This window comes from Bombina bombina, chromosome 10, assembly GCF_027579735.1.
Source record: "Bombina bombina isolate aBomBom1 chromosome 10, aBomBom1.pri, whole genome shotgun sequence".
Classification (NCBI taxonomy): Eukaryota; Metazoa; Chordata; class Amphibia; order Anura; family Bombinatoridae; genus Bombina; species Bombina bombina.
In genome coordinates, this window is record NC_069508.1 from 161,586,843 (window position 1) to 161,604,529 (window position 17,687).

At 40.5% G+C, this 17,687-nt stretch overlaps 1 protein-coding gene across 2 annotated transcripts in view; it reads left to right on the forward strand.

Moving 5' to 3' along the window:
• The window catches only part of SLC1A7 (solute carrier family 1 member 7), a 291,573-nt gene that overhangs the window by 214,632 nt on the left and 59,254 nt on the right, over positions 1-17,687 (forward strand). The window contains exons 8-9 of one of the 2 annotated variants that reach the window (XM_053693458.1): positions 8,041-8,209; positions 15,111-15,210. The exons of the other annotated variant lie outside the window; for it this stretch is intronic. Of the exons in view, the coding sequence (XP_053549433.1) occupies positions 8,041-8,209; positions 15,111-15,210 (269 nt within the window). The remainder of the gene's footprint in view (positions 1-8,040; positions 8,210-15,110; positions 15,211-17,687) is intronic. 2 annotated transcript variants of the gene reach the window in all.

A 17,687-nucleotide genomic window follows, 5' to 3' on the forward strand; every position in this document is an offset into this window, starting at 1 on the left:
TTCATGTGTGTTACTTTACTCCCTGTTGTATTTCCCTGTGTTTTATTGATGTGTGTTACTTTACTCCCTGTTGTATTTTCCTGAGTTTTATTCATGTGTGTTACTTTGCTTTGTGTTGTCTTCCCCTGTGTTGTATTTGTGTGTACTTTATTCTCTGTTGTATTTCCTTGTGTTTTATTCTTGTGTGTTAAGAGGTGGCCTTCAAGGGCTTAGAAATTAGCATATGAGACTACCTAGGTTTAGCTTTCAACAAAGAATACCAGTAGAACTAAGCAAATTTGATGATAAAAGTAAATTGGAAAGTTTTTTTTAAAATTGCATGCCCTATCTAAATCATGAAAGTTTAATTTTGACTAAACTGTCCCTTTAGGTGAATCATAAAGATGCAAATAAAACCACTGAAAGTCTTTTGAAGTTTATGCTGCATTGTGATGCCCTTACACTTGTTTCATAACAATGCAATAAACAATGAGAGTGCATGTAAATAAAAAAAAACATATTTGTAAGTATTTGTGAAATTGCCATCTTTAGGTATTTAAATACACACTCACACTAAGGGGGATATTTATCAAAGGTCTAGCGGACCTGATCCAACAGTGCGGATCAGGTCCGACAGACCTCGCTGAATGCAGAGAGCAATACGCCAGCAGGGGGGTGTCAATCAACCCCATCGTACTTGATCAGGTTGAAATGCGGCGATGTCTGTCCACCTGCTCAGAGCAGGCGGACAGGTTATGGAGCAGCGGTCTTTAGACCGCTGCCTCATAACTGGTGTTTCTGGCGAGCCTACAGGCTTGCCAGAGAAACAGACCCTCAAGCTCCATCCGGAACTTGATAAATGGGCCCCCATGCCTTGGATCCGCAAACGCCCCAGTGCGGTAAAATAAATGCTGTTACTAGAGGCTTCAGTTATTGTCTAGTATGCGTAGGGTAAACAATAGGTAGTTCATCATTAATAGAACTAGATTTAGCGTTTCATTAATGGAAATTATTATTATTATTATTATTCTTTATTTATAAAGCGCCAACAGATTCCGCAGCACTGTCCATGGGTACGAAGATATAAGTACAAACAGTGAAATGATACAATATAAGACAAACATTTTCAGATAAATACAGGGGGAATTGAGGGCCCTATTCCCGTGGGAACTTACAATCTAGATGGGTAGGAGGATGAGAAACAGGAGGTGAGGACTGCAAAGGTGAGAATGATGTTAGTGAGGAGTTAGATGAGGGCAATTGTTGATTAATTGAAATTAATTTGTTAGTGAGTTGGGTGATAAGCTTCCCTAAACAAAAAGGTCTTTAGGGAGCGTTTAAAGGAAGACAGGTTATGGAAAAGTCTGACAGCTCGAGGAAGTGCGTTCCAGAGGGTTGGTGCCCTCAAGATAAATCCTGTAGTCTAGCATGGGAGGAGGTGATGGTAGAGGAGGCAAGGAGCAGATCCTTTTTGGATCTTAGGGGGCGGGCTGGAGTATATTTGTTGATGACAGGTAGGATGGGGCAGCATTGGTGAGGGCTTTGTAGGTCAGGGTGAAAATTTTGAATTTAATTCTGCTGTGAATGGGGAGTCAGTGAAGGGACTCACAGAGAGGTGCAGCAGATACAGAGCATCGAGAGAGGTGGATTAGTCTGGCAGAAGCATTTAGGATGGATTGAAGGGGGAGAGGGAGGCCAGTTAGTAGGTTATTACAGTAGTCAAGTTGGGAAATTACCAGGGAGTGGATTAGCTGTTTCGTAGTTTCAGCGTTAAGAAATGGACACATTTTGGAGATATTGCGTAGGTGGTTGCAACAGGATGAAGAGAGCAATTGGATGTTGGGAATGAAGGACAGATTTAAGTCAAGTGTGACTCCAAGGCAGCAGACTTGGGGAGATTGGGAGATAGTAGTGCCACCGACAGTGATAGAAAAATTAGAAACTGGAGTAGAATTAGAGTGGGATTAGAAGTAGTTCGGTAATGGACATGTTTATTTTTAGGTGGTGAGAGGGCATCCAGGAGGAAATGCCAGATAAGCAGTCGCTGATGTGAGAATTGACAAAAGGAGAGAAGGCAGGGGTGGATAGATAGATCTGGGTATCATCAGCATAGAGGTGATAATTGAAACCATAGCTGTTGATAAGTTTACCCAGCGAAGAAGTGTAAATAGAGAAAAGTAGAGGACCCAGAACAGAGCCTTGAGGTACTCCAACAGACAGAGGCAATGGAGAGGAGGAGTCACCAGCAAAAGAGACAGAGAAGGATCCTTTAGAGAGCTAAGAGTGAATCCAGGAGAGGGCAGTGTCACAGAGCCCAAGAGAGCTGAGAGTTTGTAGGAGGAGGTCAAGTAAGATGAGTATTGTAACGGTATAACCCTGATATCGAGGGTTAATACCAGATGAAAGATGCCCTTAATACGGGAATAGCAACACACGAACCCAGTTAATACACTGAACAGGGAAAATACGCAAAATCCTTCTCTCCTGGAACAGGCAAAAGAACAATTCAAAGCAGCACTTCCCCCCCAAACACGAGACCAAGCTCCGTCTTGAGGGTAAAACAGGAATCAGCCAGAGCTGTGGGTTTATTGTTCTTATATACACATACTTACACATTAGTACCACGCACAGGATTTTGTAAAACAACCAATAAACCCATACAATACTCTCAGACACTCCCACACAAAACCCTCCCCTCTGCCTGGGATACAATTACCTTACACAATGGTTGATGCAATTAGCTTACACAATGGTTGATACAATTACCTTACACAATGGTTGATGCAATTACCTTACACAATGGTTGATACAATTACCTTACACAATGGTTGATGCAATTACCTTACACAATGGTTGATACAATTACCTTACACAATGGTTGATTCAATTACCTTACACCATGGTTGATACAATTATCTTACACAATGGTTGATACAATTATATTACACAATGGTTGATGTAATTATCACAGACAGAGAAATACAGTTCAATTGCCATGGAGCCAAAGTCTTTCGTTATACAAATGGGCTACATGGCATAGCTATCTGGGGTATCACTGTTCAAATAGGGCAAGTACTGAATGACCCGGCTTTCGTGTCTTTGCAGGGGAAAAGTAAGCATTTCAACATGGGGCCATAGTCTAAAGGCAACAGGCAGGCAACCAGGCTCCTCCAATGCACAGTGGAGAGATTGGTCTCGTCACATCTATAGAGTAGTAGCCGTTGTTTTTCGCAATAAGGAGATCGTTAGCAACCTTGGTGAGGGCAGTCTCAGTTGAGTGTTGGGGACAGAAGCCAGATTGCAGGGGGTCAAGCCATTAGTTGGAGGACAGGAAGTGGGTTAGGCGATCGAAAACTAGTTTTTCAAGGACTTTTGAAGCTAGCAGAAGCAGTGATATGGGGCAGTAGTTTGCAGAAGAGTTAGGGTCGAGGGAGGGTTTTTTGAGGATGGGGGTGACCTTTGCATGTTTGAAGGAAGATGGGAATGAACCGGTAGAAAGGAATCGGTTGAATATTTGAGTAAGAGTTGGAGTGAGGGTGGAAGACAGAGAAGGTATTAGATGTGAAGGAATTAGGGTCAAGTGGGCAGGTAGTGAAGTGTGAGGAAGACAATAAGGAACCCACTTCACTCTCAGTGGTTGGGGGGAGGGTGCAGAGAGTGGTAGAAGGGGTGACTGGGAGCAAAGTTGGGAGATTGCAGGCTTGTGTTGGGATGTTGCTTCGGATGGTGTTTTATTGAAAAAGTAGTCAGCCGGGTCTTGAGCACTAAATGCAGATGAAGGGGGTGGTGCAGGTTGGCAGAGGAAAAAGTTGAAAATGGAGAAAAATCTTTTAGGGTTTGATGAGTGAGTAGATATAAGAGAAGATAAGTAGGTTTGCTTAGCTAAGTGAAGGGCATAGGTGAAAGAATTAACTTATAGTGGATGAAATCAAGTTCAGAGCGGGCTTTCCTCCAGGCACGTTCAGCAGGGCCGGAGCATTTTTGTAGGTGGCGTGTTTGCTGAGAATGCCAGGGCTGGAGCTGACGACATGGGGCTTTGCATATTAGGGGAGGAGCAAGAGGAGAGAGTATTGTTATAGTGGGTTGTAGCAAGGTCAGGGCAGGATATTGTGGAAGTGTGGGGGAGGCGTTTTTTAATAAGTTTGGAGAGTTGGAGAGGATCCACAGTGTGCAGATTTCTGCGGGGGCGAGGGGGAGAAGTGGTTTAGCCTGTATATTAAGATTAACGGTGAGCAGATGGTGGTCTGAGATAGGGAATGGGCAACAGGCGACATCAGAGAGAGAGTAGAGATAGGAGAATACAATATCAATAGAGTGTCCATTGCAGTGAGTAGGGAATAGGGTGGATTGTGAGAGGCCAAAGGAGTTAGTGAGTGAGAGAAGTTTAGAGGTAGCAGGGGCAGATGGGTTATCAATGGGGATGTTGAAGTCCCCCAGAATTAGAGTAGGTGTATTTGTAGAGAGAAAATGAGGACGCCAGGCAGCAAAGTTGTCAAGGAATTGGGAGGTGGGTCCAGGGGGGCGATAGATAACTGCACTCTGAGAGAGAGAGGGGGGGAAAACAGGAAAATGCAGTGGACTTCAAAGGAAGAAAAGGAGAGAGATGCAAATGGAGATAGGTACTGATAGGAGCAGGAGGGGGAAGTAAGATACTAACACCGCCACCATGTTTCTCACCAGGCCTAGGTGTGTGGCTAAAGTGGAGACCACTGTATGTGAGAGTAGCAACGGAAGCAGGGGGTCAAGCCATTAGTTGGAGGACAGGAAGTGGGTTAGGCGATCGAAAACTAGTTTTTCAAGGACTTTTGAAGCTAGCGGAAGCAGTGATATGGGGCGGTAGTTTGCAGAAGAGTTAGGGTCGAGGGAGGGTTTTTTGAGGATGGGGGTGACCTTTGCATGTTTGAAGGAAGATGGGAATGAACCGGTAGAAAGGAATCGGTTGAATATGTGAGTAAGAGTTGGAGTGAGGGTGGAAGACAGAGAAGGTATTAGATGTGAAGGAATAGGGTCAAGTGGGCAGGTAGTGAAGTGTGAGGAAGACAATAAGGAACCCACTTCTCTCTCAGTGGTTGGGGGGAGGGTGCAGAGAGTGGCAGAGGGGGTGAATGGGAGCAAAGTTGGGAGATTGCAGGCTTGTGTTGGGATGTTGCTTCGGATGGTGTTTTATTGAAAAAATAGTCAGCCGGGTCTTGAGCACTAAATGCAGATGAAGGGGGTGGTGCAGGTTGGCAGAGGAGAAAGTTGAAAATGGAGAAAAATCTTTTAGGGTTTGACGAGTGAGTAGATATAAGAGAAGATAAGTAGGTTTGCTTAGCTAAGTGAAGGGCAGAGGTGAAAGAATTAACTTATAGTGGATGAAATCAAGTTCAGAGCGGGCTTTCCTCCAGGCACGTTCAGCAGGGCCGGAGCATTTTTGTAGGTGGCGTGTTTGCTGAGAATGCCAGGGCTGGAGCTGATGACATGGGGCTTTGCATATTAGGGGAGAAGCAAGAAGAGATAGTATTGTTATAGTGGGTTGTAGCAAGGTCAGGGCAGGATATTGTGGAAGTGTGGGGGAGGCGTTTTTGAATAAGTTTGGAGAGTTGGAGAGGATCCACAGTGTGCAGATTTCTGCGGGAGCGAGGGGGAGAAGTCGGTTTAGCCTGTATATTAAGATTAACGGTGAGCAGATGGTGGTCTGAGATAGGGAATGGGCAACAGGCGACATCAGAGAGAGAGTAGAGATAGGAGAATACAATATCAATAGTGTCCATTGCGGTGAGTAGGGAATAGGGTGGATTGTGAGAGGCCAAAGGAGTTAGTGAGTGAGAGAAGTTTAGAGGTAGCAGGGGCAGATGGGTTATCAATGGGGATGTTGAAGTCCCCCAGAATTAGAGTAGGTGTATTTGTAGAGAGAAAATGAGGACGCTAGGCAGCAAAGTTGTCAAGGAATTGGGAGGTGGGTCCAGGGGGGCGATAGATAACTGCACTCTGAGAGAGAGAGGGGGGAAAACAGGAAAATGCAGTGGACTTCAAAGGAAGAAAAGGAGAGAGATGGAAATGGAGATAGGTGATAGGAGCAGCAGGGGGGAAGTAAGATACTAACACCGCCACCATGTTTCTCACCAGGCCTAGGTGTGTGGCTACCACTGTGTGTGAGGATAGCAATGGAAGCAGTGTCAAGATAACCAGGTTTCAGTAATTGCTAAAAGGTTGAAAGCGTTGGAAACAAACAGGTCGTGAACAAAAGTAAGTTTGTTGCAGACAGAGCGAGTGTTCCAGAAAGCACAAGAAAATAGTGGGGATAAACGCTGAGGGTTAATGGAGATGAGATTGTTAGTATTGCGTGTCCGAGAGTTTTTTGCAGTGGGAGACTGAACGAGTGTGTGGAAGTTTGGTGATCGCTGCAGGGCCAGGGTTAGGGGAGACGTCACCAGCAGCAAGCAGTAGTAGGAGTGTGAGTGACAGGAGGTGAGAGTGAGACTTGTAGGAGCGGTTGTGATTAGACACAGGGAAGATAGATGGAAAATGTGTTTCTAAGGAGACAGCGTAGTTCATGAGAGGACACCATAGGGCAGTGCTTTCCAAACTGTGTGTCGGGACACACTAGTGTGTCGGCAGCAGTGTGTAGGTGTGTCCCTGCTTCAGCACAATTTTTTTAAAATTTAAATTTTTTTAAATTATTTTTTTTGGGGGTTTCTGACTTTCCGCCTGCCTGCTACGCATATCACATGGTTGACACGTGATTGATGCCTAGGGGGTCACAGATCATCTTAACCTATTGGCACAGCTCAGTGGGAACTGAAACTATTCCCATTGGTGGCTTTGGCGGCACATTGGCTCCTGACTGCATGTGTAGTCTCCTTAATTGGCTCATGACTGCATGTGTAGCCAGTGAGTGGGACAGCAGTGTGTTTGCAGCGCAGGCAGTAGTCAATCACACTCACCAAGCTCTGAGGGCGGCAGCTTAAACGCTGAGCTGAAGTCAGAAGTCAGTGGGGTTTTTTTGCAACTAGCTCCCAGTAGTGCATTGCTGCTCCTGCTCTTGATATATGGATAGGAAGGGGAAGCTTAAAAATGCGAGTGTCTAATATTCCACCAAATATTCATAAACTGTGTTCATCCCATCAACCTCATACATCCCATTAAAATAGTAAGTAGCTATTGGTGTTATTAAACGTTTTTTTATTCTTGCACTTACACACTATTACTTGTAAATACATTTTGTTATTATATAATTTATGTATGTGTCTGTATCTCTTAAAACAAGTTAGTTTAACCTCCTGTTTGATAGTACAACTGAATTACTGTGTCGCAAAATGATGTAGGTCTAAAAAGTGTGTCACCAAAATGAAAAGTTTGGAAAGCTCTGCCATAGGGGATGAGAGAAGGGAGGGTGAGATATGGAAATCAGGTTAAAACAATTTATGCTCCCAGGAAAACATGCCCAGTGTGTTTATTTAGAAGTTCTTTTTTTAAAATAAATACACAGAATGCTTATGGCTCTGATCCTCCAGTGAGTGTGTTTAATGGCAATTTTAGAAACATCACAAAAGCTTTTTTTCTTCCTTTCATGGTTTATGCTCCCGAGTTGTGTCTGGTACAAGCCAGCTGCACCTTATTCCCACAACATCCTGATGCTTACATGTGTCCTCTGAAAGCACCTGCCTTTTATCCTTTTACTTACAATAGAAATTCCCCCCTCTCCAACAATCTGCGGATAGATACCCACACCTTTCCCTTATTCAAATTGTTCTTCCCTTTCACTTCACATATCTAAATAGATCCATTTTTCTATAATTTCGCTCTACCAATGCCTTTGACTCAACTTTTCTGCACCTGAGTTACCCTAATTATCTTGTTCCCTTGCTACTAAATCAATTAGCTTATCTTCAATTACTGACAATAGTCTTGGTCCACTCAGCAAACCAATGGACTGAGTACCCTACTGCCCCTGTTCCTATAATATACTGCTTAACGTGTAACATAGATTTATAGTAACGGAATCCACCATGTTTTTTACTTCAGTATCGCACAAAGAATGTACCGGTTGTAAAGGCTGGAAAGTCATCTTCCTCTGAGGCCATCACACACCGTATTCTTATTTACGGCATTCAAGATGAGAATGGTTCACACATCCAGAACTTTGCCCTGGATATCACTCCCTCCCCAGATATCACCTACAAATCAGAACCAGGAACCAGTGAGGGCATGAACGTGCTGGGAATTGTTATCTTCTCTGCCACCATGGGTAAAGTCATCACCTTTTACATCATGGATAACGGTGGTCACATATGATAATAGAAACAATGGACCTCTCAGCTCTATTATACTGTACAAGGGGTAAAATAAAGACCCAAAACCCTAAAACGTACAAATCGAGTCGGTTCTGTTTGCTTCAGTAGATACTCATTCAGAGATAGCACCACATCATCATAGAAACTAATAATGCATCACCAAGCTAGTTAGACAACACTGTACATTGATACTTACCCTGAAAACTACATCTTACAACCCACTTACCAAGAGAAGTAAAGATAAGACAGCAGTTAGAGATGTTTTGGCTATTTTGTGTGCAATATTTGGGGCTGTTGTCTGTCATCACTAACATGAAGAACATGTACATTGGGTTCCACAATTAGTAATGTATGTGTTTATGTAAGTTGCACATCCAAGGAATAAACAAGAACCAAGGGTTGGTGGAGTATATGTCCAGTGGAAATATGGGAATATGAAAATGTATTTTTATGTCATAGTTCTGACATCACACTTCAAAACCTTGCATTACATCCCTTCATTGTGTTAGTTAAATCACTGTATTTTCACTGTTATTTGGTAATTTGATCTCCAAAGTTTCACTACTGATGTGACATCATTCTGAGTTTGTGGTGACGTAATTTTATAATGTCTCCTTGTGCACTACTGAAGTGACATCATTCTGAGCCTGTGGTGATGTAATTTTGTTATGTCTCCTTGTGCACTACTGACGTAACATCATTCTGGGCTTGTGGTGATGTCATTTTGTAGTGTTTACCTGTACACTACTAATATGACATTCTGAGCTTGTGGTGATGTAATTGTGTAACGTTTCTTGGCTGTAAACTACTGACTTGACATCATTCTGTGCTTGTGGTGATGTAATTTTGTAATGCCTCCCTATACACTAATAACACAACATCATTCTTACCTTGTGGTGATGTCATTGTGTAATGTCTCCCTGTACACTAATAACACAACATCATTCTTACCTTGTGGTGATGTAATTTTGTTATGTCTCCATGTAGACTACTGATGTGACATCATTTAGACCTTGTGGTGCAGTCATTTTGTAATGCATCCATGTACACTACTGATGTGACATCATTCTGAACTTCTGTGATGTCATTTTGTAATGTTTCCCTGTACACTACTGAGGGGACATCATTCTGACCTTGTAGTAATGTCATTTTGTAATGTTTCCCTGTAAACTACTGATCTGACATCATTCTGAACATGTTGTGATCTCATTTTCAAATGTTTCCCTGTACACTACTGACGTCATTCTGAGCTTGTGGGGATGTCATTTTGTAATGTCTCCCTGTACACTACTGAAGTGACATCATTCTGAGCTTGTGGTGATGTCATTTTGTAAAGTTTCCCTGTACACTACTGACGTGACATCATTCTGACCTTGTGGTGATGTCATTTTGTAATATTTTCCTGTACAATCAAATGACTTTATTAGTAAACATATTCTATCAGAAATTAACATCAAGATGTATGTTTAAAAGGTTCAATATCTTGGAAATGTGTCTAGCTATATATTCAAAAAGTCAAACTTAAAACTTTTAAGATACCAACAAGTTTTCCATGAATTTTTCAGAGAATGATGTATGTGTGTAGATGGATAGATAGATAGTTAGATAGATAGATAGATACCGACAGATAGACAGATATAGGCAGACAGATATAGGGCCAGATTATGAGTGTCGTGTTAACAGTTAAGAGCGAGCTATGAGGGGTTTATTGCGTCTGTTTGCGGGTATCGGGTTCTCCGCTCATATTACAAGCTGAAAGTAAACGTGATCGCTTGAGCGCAATTAAAGTTAACACGCGTCAGGTTAGCTCTGGTTAATTGTTTTTCCAAAACAAAAAAGTGTTAAAAATCACATAAAAAATACATGTAAAAGTACAGTTACACTCATAATAACACCATCTAATAAACATTATTAAAAAAAAATATTGCACAAAAAATGTTATAGGGATGAAAGATATGAGATTTCAGGTGTTAAAAAAGCAAAGGGCTTTAACATAAAGAGACATACATATCTAAAGATATATTTATTTATATGTGTGTACATATGTATTTATGTGGTTATATGTGTATATATATATATATATATATATATTTACAGACATATACAGTTTACACATATAACCACATATACATATACATATGTACACATACATAGACATATAAGTGCATTGGAGCCCTTTGCAGTTAAGTAGATGAAAACATGTAAACGCATATTTATGCAATATTCATTATTTAATAGTGTTATACTGTGTATTTACTGTAAATATTTAAATATTCCAATGTTCTGCACATAGCAGAATATGTTATATGTATTTCTTAGTAGATAGTCCTATATATATATATATATATATATATATATATATATATATATATATATATCTATACCTATATATAATCATGTATATATATATATATATATATATATATATATATATATATATATACATACATACAGTGGGGCAAAACAGTATTTAGTCAGCCACCAATTGTGCAAGTTCTCCCACTTAAGAAGATGAGAGAGGCGTGTAATTTTCATCATAGGTATACCTCAACTATGAGAGACAAAATGTGGAAACAAATCCAGACAATCACATTGTCTGATTTGGAAAGAATTTATTTACATATTATGGTGGAAAATAAGTACTGTATTTGGTCACCTAAAAACAAGCAAGATTTCTGGCTCTCACAGACCTGTATCTTCTTCTTTAAGAGGCTCTTCTGTCCTCCACTCATTACCTGTATTAATGGCACCTGTTTGAACTTGTTATCAGTATAAAAGACACCTGTCCACAACTTCAAACAGTCACACTCCAAACTCCACTATGGTGAAGACCAAATGGCTGTCGAAGGACAACAGAAACAAAATTGTAGACCTGCACCAGGCTGGGAAGACTGAATCTGCAATAGGCAAGCAGCTTGGTGTGAAGAAATCAACTGTGGGAGCAATAATTAGAAAATGGAAGACATACAAGACCACTGATAATCTCCCTTGATCTGGGGCTCCACGCAAGATCTCACCCGTGGGGTAAAATGATCACAAGAATGGTGAACAAACATCCCAGAACCACACGGGTGGACCTAGTGAATGACCTGCAGAGAGCTGGGACCAACGTAACAAAGGCTACCATCAGTAACACACTACGCCGCCAGGGACTCAGATCCTGCAGTGCCAGATGTGTCCCCATGCTTAAGCCAGTACATGTCCGGGCCCGACTGAAGTATGCTAGAGAGCCTTTGGATGATCCAGAAGCGGATTGGGAGAATGTCATATGGTCAGATGAAACCAAAGTAGATCTGTTTGGTAGAAACACAACTCGTTGTGTTTGGAGGAGAGAGAATGCTGAGTTGCAACCAAAGAACACCATACCTACTGTGAAGCATGGGGGTGGCAACATCATGCTTTGGGACTGTTTCTCTGCAAATGGAATAGGACGACTGATCCGTGTACATGAAAGAATGAATGGGGCCATGTATCATGAGATTTTGAGTGCAAACCTCCTTCCATCTGCAAGGGCATTGAAGATGAAACGTGGCTGGGTCTTTCAGCATGACAATGATCCCAACCACACCGCCCGGGCAACGAAGGAGTGGCTTCGTAAGGAGCATTTCAAGGTCCTGGAGTGGCCTAGCCAGTCTCCAGATCTCAACCCCATAGAAAACCTTTGGAGGGAGTTGAAAGTCCGTGTTGCCCAGCGACAGCCCCAAAACATCACTGCTCTAGAGGAGATCTGCATGCAGGAATGGGCCAACATACCAGCAACAGTGTGTGACAACCTTGTGAAGACTTACAGAAAATGTTTGACCTCTGTCATTGCCAACAAAGGATATATAACAAAGTATTGAGATGAACTTTAGATATTGACCAAATACTTATTTTCCACCATAATTTGCAAATAAATTCTTTCCAAATCAGACAATGTGATTGTCTGGATTTGTTTCCACATTTTGTCTCTCATAGTTGAGGTATACCTATGATAAAAATTACAGGCCTCTCTCATCTTCTTAAGTGGGAGAACTTGCACAATTGGTGGCTGACTAAATACTTTTTTGCCCCACTGTATATACATTATATATATATATATATATATATATATATATATATATATATATATATATATTTGTGCAACAAAAAACACAGATATATGTAGAAATATGTATATTATAAATTAATAAATAGAACATATTCTGCTAAGGGCAGAACATTGGAATGTGAATTATTAATATATTCATGTCAGGTTAGCACACTTGAGAATATGCGATCGGGTTTGCACGTGAGTAGGGTGCTTTTTTCCACTTTTTTGTTCTATTAAATTCTATGGGGGATTAGGTTATTTTATGCACGATATTCTAAATTTGGCTTTTTATGCGTTTCACGTTAGTGTGAGCGAAAACAGTTTACTTTCAACTCCATAATATGAACACAACCCAACACGCTCAAAAAGCTTACTTCTAGTTCAGTTATCGTTTGTGTGGGAGCATTAAATAGTATTTCACTTGTAATCTAGCTGATAGATAGATGTAGATATATAGATATTCAACAGACAGACATAGATATACAGACAGACAGACAGATAGATAGATAGATATATAGATAAAGATATATAGATAGGTTTGCTTCAGATCTGGTACATAGTTGCTAAGAGAGGTGGTGCAGTGGAGGCCTTGTGGCTGTCTGAAATATAAATCAGTTCCTGGACTTATAGTACTTTAATAATACACAATGAATAATAAGCTAAAGGAAACATAACCTCATAAGATGTCATGTTTCTTTCGGTGCATGAGAGAAGGATACACGTTTAGATAGATGCATGAGAGAAGGATACACGTGTATATAGGTGCATGAGAGAAGGATATACATGTAGATAGATGCATGAGAGAAGGATACACATGTAGATAGGTGCATGAGAGAAGGATAGACATGTAGATAGGTGCATGAGAGAAGGATACACATGTAGATAGGTGCATGAGAGAAGGATAAACGTGTAGATAGGTGCATGAGTGAAGGATACTCATGTAGATAGGTGCATGAGAGAAGGATATACATGTAGATAGGTGCATGAGAGAAGGATACACATGTAGATAGGTGCATGAGAGAAGCATATACATGTAGATAGGTGCATGAGAGAAGGATATACATGTAGATAGGTGCATGAGAGAAGGATATACATGTAGATAGGTGCATGAGAGAATGATATACATGTAGATAGGTACATGAGAAAAGGATAAACATGTAGATAGGTGCATGAGAGAAGGATACACATGTAGATAGGTGCATTAGAGAAGGATACACATGTAGATAGGTGCATGTGAGAAGGATAGACTTGTAGATAGGTGCATGAGAGAAGGCTACACATGTAGATAGATGCATGAGAGAAGGATACACATGTAGATAGGTGCATGAGAGAAGGATAGACATGTAGATAGGTGCATGATAGAAGGATACACATGTAAGAGAAGGATACACATGTAGATAGATGCATGAGAGAAGGATACACATGTAGATAGATGCATGAGAGAAGGATACACATGTAGATAGATGCATGAGAGAAGGATACACATGTAGATAGGTGCATGAGAGAAGGATAGACATGTAGATAGGTGCATGAGAGAAGGATACACATGTAGATAGGTGCATGAGAGAAGGATAGACATGTAGATAGGTGCATGAGAGGATAGACATGTAGATAGATGCATGAGAGAAGGATACACATGTAGATAGGTGCATGAGAGAAGGATAGACATGTAGATAGGTGCATGAGAGAAGGATAGACATGTAGATAGGTGCATGAGAGGATAGACATGTAGATAGATGCATGAGAGAAGGATACACATGTAGATAGGTGCATGAGAGAAGGATAGACATGTAGATAGGTGCATGAGAGGATAGACATGTAGATAGATGCATGAGAGAAGGATACACATGTAGATAGGTGCATGATAGAAGGATACACATGTAAGAGAAGGATACACATGTAGATAGATGCATGATAGAAGGATAGACATGTAGATAGATTCATGAGAGAAGGATAGACATGTAGATAGATGCATGAGAGAAGGATACACATGTAGATAGGTGCATGAGAGGATAGACATGTAGATAGATGCATGAGAGAAGGATACACATGTAGATAGGTGCATGAGAGAAGGATACATGTGTAGATAGATGCATGAGAGAAAGATACACATGTAGATAGGTGTATGAGAGAAGGATACACATGTAGATAGGTGCATGAGAGAAGGATAGACATGTAGATAGATGCATGAGCGAAGGATAGACATGTAGATAGATGCATGAGCGAAGGATAGACATGTAGATAGGTGCATGAGAGAAGGATACACATGTAGATAGGTGTATTGAGAGAAGGATACACATGTAGATAGGTGTATGAGAGAAGGATATACATGTAGATAGGTGTATGAGAGAAGGATATACATGTAGATAGGTGCATTAGAGAAAGATACACATGTAGATAGGTGCATGAGAGAAGTATACACATGTAGATAGGTGTATGAGAGAAGGATATACATGTAGATAGGTGTATGAGAGAAGGATACACATGTAGATAGGTGTATGAGAGAAGGATATACATGTAGATAGGTGTATGAGAGAAGGATATACATGTAGATAGGTGTATGAGAGAAGGATACACATGTAGATAGGTGTATGAGAGAAGGATAGACATGTAGATAGGTGTATGAGAGAAGGATAGACTTATGTAGCACAAGAAATACACCTAGACTAAGAAGTCAGCTGGGCACAATGTTCCCTGTGATTTATGAAAAGCTTATAGTCTCTCAGTGAAGTGAATGTCACACCTATTGCAAGATGACATTTGTAAACGTCTGCGTCTTGCAGGTATAATGCTGGGGCGTATGGGGACCAGTGGGGTTCCTCTTGTAAGTTTCTGCCAGTGCTTGAACGAGTCCGTCATGAAAATTGTGGCTGTAGCTGTTTGGTAAGTGCTGAGTTTAATGCCGTTCTCCTTTGTAAGTTTGTGTGTGAGATGTGTGATGTCAAACCAGTAGTGCACACGGATATGTTACAAACTGAGATCATTATAAACTCAGAATGATGTCACATCAGTAGTGCACACGGATATGTTAAACAATGACATCACTATAAACTCAGAATGATGTCACATCAGTAGTGTATAGGGTGACAGTACAACATTACCTCTTTCTAATCTTATTGTGAAGTCATTTTGTAATATCTCCCTGTGTAATACTGGTGTGACATCATTCTGAGTTTATTGTGATGCCATTTTGTAATGTCTTCCTGTGCACTACTGGAGTGACAGCATTCTGAGTTTACTACTGAATGTCATTTTGTAATATCTTCTTGTGCACTACTGATGTGACATCATTCAGAGTTTTTTGTGTTGTCATTTTGTAATGTCTTCCTTTGCACTACTGATGTAACACCATTCTGTGACAACAATTTCCAGCAACCAATGTCTTTCAACTGTGCAAATTTGGACAAGGTCACTGCACAAACCAAAAACTGACTCCAACAGCACAGTACATTCAAACGCGTTTACTGGAACATATGGATCAAAGACAGTATAGCCAAACTGGTGTTTAAATGCACTGAACTGTGTCATCATTCTGACCTTATGGTAATGCCATTAATATATTTTTCTACAGTGCTGTGTGACATCATTCTGACATCTTGATGGTGTCTTTAAACTGCTTTTTTTTTTTACCCATATGCCCTGCTGATGTGACATCACTGTGACCTCACAGTGATGTCATGCTTTAATGCCCCTGTACACTATATTGATGTCACTGTACAGTGAACTCAGTGTGGTGTAGATATATAGAGACAACCTGTACTGTGCTTAAAGGGACATTCAGCTCAGAAGAAAAACATATTATGAATATGGAAGAGCACTGTATAAACATGCTATTATTGCCCATGAAAGATGTTGCTAAAACTGCTAAAGTATTAGAGACTGCTTTCAGGCTTATAAAAGCAAATACCATATTGCTGGATATTGAAACATCCCAAAAGCATAAAAATGTTTTTTTCATTTACGCTTACCTGATAAATTTGTTTCTTTCATGGTGGTGAGAGTCCATGAGCCATTACTCATTGGAATTCCACTCCTGACCATTAGGAGGAGGCAATGATTCCCAAAAATCCAGGAGGCCTTAAAAAACCTTCCCACCTTACTGGAAACTAACCTGATGAATAGCTAAGCAAAGAGAAGAAGAAAGGTAGGAAAGGACAAGAGCAGGAAAAAAGAGGTGCATGCATGAACCGCCTCCAGAAAAAAAGTACAATAAAAAAAATCTAATAAAAATGGGTGTGGTCTTGTGGACCATGAAAGAAATTAATTTATCAGAAAAGCACAAATTAAGTTTTCTCTCATAAAGGTGATGAGAGTCCACAAACCATTACTCCTGGAAAACTAATACCAAAGCTGTGGGGTCCACAAGTAATAAGAGCAGGATAAGAAAAATTACTTTCAACTTTATTATTATTTTTCTTACTCCTCTTTATACAAAAAAAATATTATTTTTATATATGCTGCAAAACATGATATATCTACACAACAATAATTAATTTCCAGAAACCACTGCCTTTCCTACCAAAAGCTGCTTCAGAAGAAGCAAAAGGTTAGAATAGAAAAACTCCTCCCCCCCAATAAAATATGGTTAAAGCAGGTGAAGGAGCGTTTAGCATCCAACCAGCAGTGGTGAAGATGAGTACCTACCCGAAACAGGGCTACGAGGAAAAACTAAAGCTAAGAACCAGGATAAGATGATCAAACGTACAGGTGCGCAAAATAAATAGAATACACGTGTGAAACCGAATCATGCTAAAGATCAGAGCAGTAAAGAAACTTGATACAAACGCGTGCAAACTAACCGAAGTGCGCTAACAGGCAAGGCACAAAACAAGCCGACAAGAGCAAAGACAAATAATGTGCGCAAAAACCCAAAACACAGAGAGCTACATATAAAAGAAATAATAAGCTGTCAAGCGCAAAACTATACTTAACGTGCTTGCAAAATCCGACGTGCTAATAGAGCATAGGGTGTAGATTTATATAAAGATTTCTGTAGTCCAATTCCAGTAACTAAAAACATATATATATTCCCCTGGCTATGATGTACAATCCCAACTGTACCTACTAATATCCTATAGGCTAAGTGAGTACCAACAAATAAACCCCATACTTACCAAATAGGCATAGCAAAAAGAGTTCCAAAGTAGTTGTAGCAAGACACCAAGGTGCTGTTTGATAAAAAACGAGTTTATTAGAACATATTAAAAATAGAAATAACAAAAATGGCAGACTCCAGTAAACAGATGGGAGTATCAAAAATAGGTCTGACCGGTTTCAGCCTCACTGGCTGTAGTCATAGACATGTTACACCTGTGTAGGTGCAAACTATTTAAAACCCCTAACTCCTCCCTAAGGAGGTG